Below are 8,229 nucleotides of genomic sequence, written 5' to 3' on the forward strand. Positions count from 1 at the left end.
CCATTTTTTTTCCCTCCAGAAATTCATCAGGTCCACCTTTAGTATTCAAAAAATAGGGATCTATTTTTCAAGTATCTATTTTTACACACCAGGAATAAAAAGAAAAGTAAATTATTATTTTAATAAGTATATGAATTTATTTTTCAACATTATTTTTGTCAGATTCGTTACTGGCGCAGTCAAGACAAGGAAGCAGCAGCACACAGAGTACAAGTAGAGCAATCCGACGAACCAGTCAGACTTGAAGGATTGCTGCCTAATACCCAATATTACTTGGATGTGTTTGCATTTAACAGTGCCGGTGATGGACCGAGAAGTAAACGTATTCATTTTCACACTAGAAAAGCACGTAAGTCCAGTATTTTTCACTATTATTATTGCATTAATATTGACATGAATATATATCAATTTATGCATGTCATTATATCAGTGTTTTTTGATATATATATATATATATAATAGGAGTTCGGTATTCGTTTGAATAGTTGAATATTGAGCGGCTATTCGAAGTGAATATCGAATATTTTACTGTTCGCTTATCCACTCTTTTTTTTAACTGATGGCCTATCTTTAAGATAGGCCATCAATATTACACCTAAAACTTTTTAAAATAACTGTAGATTTTAGATTTGTGTCTCCTAGATGTCCATATGTATGCATATTAAACAGGTCCTATTTGGACGTCCTGTGCTAGAGGATTAAATTTGGCCTTATATGCATTTCCTATAAATAAATACTTGTTTATTTAGTTATTTAATTATTATAATGTAGGTAGTGACATTGTTATTGTCAAAGGTTACTGAATTAGTCATGTACTCCACAATTATTCCAGTGTATAATAATATAATCATGGTTTTATTATGTGACCTCTGATGTACGGTGTTACTTTTTTATTTCAGCTCCCAGTCAGAAACCTAGAATTATTAGTGCTGTGAAGTCTGGTTCCCAGTATATCATCACTTGGGAACATGTAAAGCCATTGTCCAATGAATCAGCAGTGAGTGGATATAAAGTAAGTGTTGTCCATTTTTATTACATATTTCTTATTATCCTGATAGCAGAGAAAGCTATCAATCTATGATGAATGAACAGGTCAGAACTCCAGAAAAATAAATAAATAAAGGACTTTATTAGCCCAAGATGGCATGTTGGAATCTATCTATCTATCTATCTATCTATCTATCTATCTATCTATCTATCTATCTGTGATCTATTAAGCTAGCTCATACCAAGCTATCCATTTAGATAGCAGGCTGTCTTCCTGTCCATTTGTCTATTTCATATGAATCGATCGCTGCACGTGTAATAAAGTGTCCATTACTTTTCTCATTATACTGGAGTGCTGCCCATTTTGTATCTATATATATATAAAATCACACAATATGCTTTGTTTTCATCCAGATTCTTTACAAGCCGGCTGGACAACATGCAGGCACTTTGTATTCTACTGGAGAACATTCATTAGAGGTGCCAGTACCCAGGGAGGGTGAATGTATTGTTGAGGTTCGAGCCCACAGTGAAGGAGGAGATGGAGCAGTTGCTTTTATCAAACTTTCTAGTAAGTATCTTTGCTCTATTTCTGTTGAATAAGCAGAGCAAATAATTTCCCCATTATTTATGTATATTGTCTTGGGGTCATGAAAGATTTGTGTCTTTCTACTGTTCATTCAATAAACATTGATATGTCCTGAGAATCAATTCATCTAAAAGAGATGGAACTACCTTAGTAACAAGCATTGCTCCCCCATGTTTTATGCATTTTTCTGTGTAAAAAGCTGATATACGAGATGAGCATTATATTGCTGTCAGTCCCTCCATTGGGTGCTGTAAAGGGACCTTTGGTTTGGGGCTCCTCAAGCCCACCAGAGGAAATGGTACTACATGTCCACACTTCATCTACACAAGATTTTAACATTCTACAACAGAACAGATTTGGTAAGTGTTAGGGAATTACCAGGACAACAATTCTCCAGTAGCTGCTGAACCCTGGAGGAAGGTGCACAAGAGACGGTGAGCCCTGGTCTGAAACCCCCACTGTCTCTTCCTGCTTGCCGATCCTAGCCTAAGTGATAGGCAACAACTTGGAGATGATCCCTTCCTATATACGTGACACAAAAAACGCAGACAAGACAACAAAAACAAAGGAAGGTCAGCTAGCCAGAGTTCGGTAACAGTCGAGCAATGCAGTGTCAAAATCAATATCCAAAAGAGTAGTCAATAGGGAAAGCCAGAGGTCAAGAATCAGAATACATGAATAAACAGCAAGAGAAAAAGCCAGCACGCACAGAGCAATAGCAAGCATCAATGTGAATGTGAGCCAAGAATAAATAGGGAGGAAGAACCCGCCCTGAACCTGATAGGAAGGCAGCCTGTCAATCACAGGACAAAACAAAACTTAACTCTTAGAGGAGCAGAGGGAAATGAAGGTGAAGGCGACGGGTGTGGTGGAAAATCAATTAACAAGGTGAAGGAATAGGACAGTCTTCAGACAAAGCAAGCAAAAACTCTAAGCTTGTTATCAAACTGCACACGCCTACTGCGCCACAGCATGCGAGCAGAGGGTGGCGCAGAGACCCGAACAGGCAGAGATGTTACAGTAAGATTTATGAAAGTGTTAAAAATTGTCTTTGTTGCCCACAGGCGATCACAGAACAGCAACTGTCTATAATGTTGTGACTTCAGTGGAATCTAGAAGTGAATAAGTCCATAGTCAATTATATCTAGGGCTTGTCATCTGCTATGTAGTAGCATCTAAGCCTGTGTTCAGACCAGTGTTCTTTGTACTATGGGCTTAATACTGGTTGTAACTGCGTATAATCATGTATTGTGTCATAGATGATCAGTTATTGTTATGGATTAAATGATTATCTCTTATTAATATTGTTTGTGTATTACAGGTGACACGTCAGGGATATTCCCCAGTATTATTGGAATATTGCTACCAACGTTTGGCCTCCTGATTTACTTGGAATTCTGAATGTAGGTCTCTTTAGAACATCCTGAGTGCAGTGTACTCCTTTCACAACTCTGGAGGAAACCATTGTTTTATGACTACCGCGGAACCAACTTAAGCCAAAAATGAGAAAATGAAACATATATATTACCCAGCAGATTTAATATGAACTTTAAATAGGATTAAGGCATTCAGGAACTCCTCTGAGGAAATCACTTTGAAGGATAATAGATCATTTTTAATTTGTTCCAATACGCCTTATGAAACACTTATGCCAGTCTCTGACCGTTGCATGATCAAAAGGGGCAAGTTACAGTGTTAAATTACAAAAACTTAGACTGTACAGTGAAAGTAAAGTCACTTCCATAGGTGACAAAACTTAACAGTAACAAATTATGAAATATATTAGAGATTCAAATGTTGTATATGGTATGTGTAGAGTAACTACATCTGTCTGTACTATCTGTTTTGTGTGCTGCATATTTTTCAATGAGCCCTGTCAAGGCCTCTAGACATACAGTCAGATCAAAAACAGTCATTGTATTAGACAGAATATAATTTCTACAACAAATGAATGTAGAGTCAATATGCTGAAAATGACAATTGAATATTAGAACTCTGTATTGTACACATATCACTGATTCCTTAGAGGTGCAAACCTGAGATGAAACGTTCCTACTGGCAGAGTGACCTATTTTCGGTACTACAGAGTTTGCACTTGCAATAGATATGTCACACTGTAAATAGTGCAATAGATGGCCCACTTATGAATGTAAGGTATAAATAGCATATAAAGCATACTTTATAAACGACATAAATATTTCAAAGCATTAGTATGTAAAGTTCCACATGATGCAAAGCCATGATATCAGCAAAATTAAAATATTTTTTAAAAAATCAATAAATGAGCAGACATCTATGATTGATAATGAAATTGTGAAAACCATGTACATGAGGGTACACTAAAGGCCCATAATTTTTTCTGTAATGTACATGGAATACCTTAACCCCAGGATTTTTTTTTTTTACAAAAATGCATGTGCACTATGTGTTTGCACGTTAAACATTATTGAAAAAGGTAAAGAAAATCTTGTGTTCCAAATAAAATTGTCTAATTTTAGAACCACTCTTTCTGACACAATATCTTTGTACCAGTGGAGCATTGTCAGTCTAAAGAAGCAAGAGCTCCAGCATCAAGTATTAGGTGATATAGAAGACCACATAACTTCACTTTGGCTGCTTAGTATACAGTACATCAATGGAGACACAATAATGTTTTTTTTTTAATACACCATTTCAATATGCACAAATTTAGTTTTACGACTGTGACCATCTATGTCCGCTGTACCTATTAAAAGGCCTATCAGGTTTGTTGTAACATTGTAGTTGTCTGCTCTTAAAATAAATTAAAGCCTATGGACACCTTTGCACTTATTTTTATTGTTCTTGAGCTTTCTAAATGAAATTGTAGGCATCTCTCTAAACAGTCTGCATAAAGGTTTTATGCTGTAGAGTCTGTGTAATTCCTCCTTATAGCTTGCTATCCTGGTGCTTCTGACATAAAACTGCCAGGATGCGTCCCATGGCTGTTTCATTTCTCTTGGATCTTTCCCTCACTTCTAGAGTTAGATATATCAATGGGGGGAGGGTGGGGGTTGTACATGGTAGAATCGGAATAAAGGTGGAAAAAAAATAAGACATTAGGGAGAGAAGAATACATAAGCTATACTGTATTGGCATAGGTAGAGTGAAGAGCACACATGGATGTCTGCAGGAAGGAGGAGGTGAACCACATACAGTAGGTTGTAATTTTGTGAAAAGAAAGAGGAGATTACTTATCACAGACTCTGTAGGGGAGTAGGGCAGAATAGCAAACTTATCTCAAACAATGTCAATGAGAATCTTCAAGGGCTGTAAAAGGGATATAGAAATTAAAGAGTATCGAAATTAAGCTGAGCTCGTACATGAGAACTACTGTAGTAAATGCAACAACATCCTGAACGAACAAAACACGCATCCAGCATTTATTACAGATAGCGACATGCCTAAAGAATCCAAGTGTGAAACAAGGAACAGGCTGTGAACTGCAAATCAGGAGGTCTGAAATGAACAGGGTAGTGAACATGCAGCCTAAAATTTAGTGCCACTTTAACACAAACTACTAACATATGTCAAAATAATTTTCTCATCTGAAAGTTGTCCATAGTCTTTAAATAACTAAGAACATTTTCTACAATTTGATCTTAATATGGTAGCTATACAGTTACAAAACCCATTGCTGGCAATGGGATTTCCCAGATGCGAAAGTTGAAATACTGTTTCAGATGTAGCAATAAAACAAAACTACATCTGTACATAATCTATTGTAAATTCTAATTTAATTGTAAAGAGTCACCTGCATAGTATCATGTGTATTACTGTATATTTCTAGTGAATCCTGCCCACCATGGATTGAGAGGAAGCAAAAGACATTTGATTGGCTTTTTGTATCATCCTAGAGAATTGTCATTAGCCACATAGATATGAAAGAGATTAGGACATCGCAAACAGAAGTTGTTCATGTGATATGGTAAATGTATATGTGGCCATATTTGGGAATAGTTGTGTAACAGGTGATGATGTGGAAAGTGGTACAGCTTGTGGTATAGTTATATAAGTTTCAGAAATATATTAGAAGAAATAAGTGAATGATGATGAACACAAGCAGCAGTGTTCTGCCATGTTGTGTTACTGACACTTCTGAACTTTAATGAATGTGTTTGTTCTGACTTTGTCTATTTGATTTTTCCTTTTTGTATTGTTCGGTCATTATTATTTCAGAGTTGTGCTTCAGTATTTCAGTTCACGTGTGAATGGTACAACACAGTATTATGAAACCGGGTCTAGTAATAGTGAAATGTTTCAATTTATTTCCAAGAAATTCAAAATTGTATTCTCTCTTTTTTTTATTCTTAGCACAAACTTGTTAGCTGATCGGGTACAGTTGCTTTACCTTTATAGATTCAATACCATAGAAGTCTTTAATAATATATTCTGAAAAAATTTTTACTGTGTACCCCTGTCTTTAATTTTATATTTTTTTGTATTGTTTACATATGTGATAATATCTCAGTGTTGTTAAATTCACATTCTTTGTCGGTTTATTAAATGGTTATTTCGTCAATAGAAATTTTTACTATTTACATTTAATGAAATTACCAAGTAATATAAAAAATATAAATGGGAAGTATCACTAGTTCTAAAAACAAAAACATTTTTTGGCAATGTGTATGAGTGCACGTGCATGGATCATGGGTGAAGCCTCAAATGTAAGTATGAAATAAGATGATGTTTTTGGGGTGCAGTGCCTTTCATGATCCATTTTGCACTGTTCTCATACCATACCTAAATGAGGGTAAAATTCTAATCTCATAGGAAGGTGATGCATCCCACTTTGGTAATATGCTAAAGCACAGGCTTACCTTTTCATTTGTGTAGTATCCATTCTCATTTTTCTATGTACTCTTCAATTCAGCTAATGTTTTGCCAAATGCATGATGGCCTTTTAATTTTTCTAATAAGTGAACAAAATTTGTATTTTTATGTTATCTATTTATTATTTTTAGTTCATATGCCATGTAAAGGAAAGAAGGTGTCCCTTTATGTCTAAAATAGGCATTTAAGATTAAAAGTAAGACCTGGGAATGCAACATAATTGTGCTGTTCAGCTTTACGACCAATACTGCAAACTTATTACCAATTTTTATTAGCGAATATAACTAAATATATCAGCTTCTTAAAGCTCAATCTCCTTATTATAACAACATAAATGCTAGTTTTATTATGTTAGAATGCTAATTTGAAATATGAAAAAACATTGTTTTGTTATAGATGCATTTTTTTTTTACCTTGGCTGTATGTTCATATGTTTTTGTTTTGTTTTTTAAAGTGGAATAGGCAGGGATCTTATGTTATCATTTTTTGGCTTTTGTCAAAATTAAATATCAGTATTACTCACCATGTAACTGCTGGCTTTTAAATTTGCCAAAACATTATGTTTTGTTTAAAAAAAAATCTCCAAAATAAAGGCGTTTGACAAACTATGTTTTGGTAAAGTGTATGTTCTTTCTTACTGGATATAATCTATCAGTTATGAGGTTGTGAATCTAAGACAGTGTTTAAGCAACATTAGAAAAATTTTAAGGTGGAATTCATAATTTATAAAGATGAGCGAAAACTATTCGAAACAGCCGTTTCGAATAGCACGCTCCCATGGAAATGAATGGAAGCGGCCAGCATGCAAACTTTGCCGGCAGCCAGCCGCTTAACCCCCCGCGTGCCGGCTACGTCCATTCATTTCTATGGGAGCGTGCTATTCGAAACGGCTGTTTTGAATAGTGTTCGCTCATCTCTAATAATTTACAAATATTTATCAATAAGGCAGGATGCACACGACCATGTGCTTCCGGCCAGCCGTGAGTTAAAGGAATGGGGGGCACACAGGGGGACACGCAGATGTCTCCCGTATGCAACCCATGCACTAGACATGCTACAGTGGTCCCTTTCATTAAATGAATAGGAGCCACAGAAGCAAGGCCCACAAAATAGGACAGTAATAGGACCTGTTCTATATTTTGCGGCCCAGACTGTTGGGCCACACACGTGATTGACTCATTCATTTTTATGGTGCTGTATACATGACCATGAATTACACAGTGTGCTATCCATGGATTTCATAGCCACGGTCGTCTGCAAGGGGCCTAAGACTGGGTTCACATCTGCACTGCAAGCAGGACTTTACTCTCTGCATTTTTCAAGTAGAAACCCGGCAGACCCCATTGTAGTCAAATAATGGGGTCCATGGGTTTCCGCTGGTAACTGCTTTGTAAGCATATTGGGTTTCCATTTTGTGAGTCCGCAAGCTGACCTGAAGAATGGAAACCAGAGCACCAGTGTGAACCTAGAGAAAGGGTCAGTACTTCAATTCTGTTATCCAGAATCTCATCCTCGCATGCCTTTATTTCTAACTAGACCAGTGGTTCTCAACCTTTCTAATGCCGTGACCCCGCAATACCATTCCTCATGTTGCGGTGACCCCAAACCAAAAAATAATTTTGGTGGCTACTTCATAACTGTAAGGGCTAGTTCACACAGGGGGCGGTATAGCGGATGTATAGCGGATTTAGGCACTGAGAGTGACGCGGGGAGCCGTGTCACTCTCGGGTCAAAACACGCTTGCCACGACTGTCGCGACTTCCCCCCCCGGAGTTGGCTCAAATTAATGGGCCGACTCCGGA

The 8,229-nt window shown here is 36.7% G+C and overlaps 1 protein-coding gene across 3 annotated transcripts in view; it reads left to right on the plus strand.

The window, feature by feature from the left end:
- The window catches only part of CNTN1 (contactin 1), a 145,653-nt gene extending 139,388 nt beyond the window's left edge, over nt 1–6,265 (plus strand). For all 3 annotated transcript variants that reach the window (XM_075274228.1, XM_075274231.1, XM_075274230.1), the window contains 4 exons: nt 163–349; nt 900–1,012; nt 1,402–1,558; nt 2,898–6,265. In XM_075274228.1, the coding sequence (XP_075130329.1) occupies nt 163–349; nt 900–1,012; nt 1,402–1,558; nt 2,898–2,977 (537 nt within the window). In that variant the 3' untranslated portion in view covers nt 2,978–6,265. The remainder of the gene's footprint in view (nt 1–162; nt 350–899; nt 1,013–1,401; nt 1,559–2,897) is intronic.
- The last annotated feature ends 1,964 nt before the right edge of the window (nt 6,266–8,229 follow it).

This window comes from Leptodactylus fuscus, chromosome 5 (assembly GCF_031893055.1).
Source record: "Leptodactylus fuscus isolate aLepFus1 chromosome 5, aLepFus1.hap2, whole genome shotgun sequence".
Taxonomy (NCBI): domain Eukaryota; kingdom Metazoa; phylum Chordata; class Amphibia; order Anura; family Leptodactylidae; genus Leptodactylus; species Leptodactylus fuscus.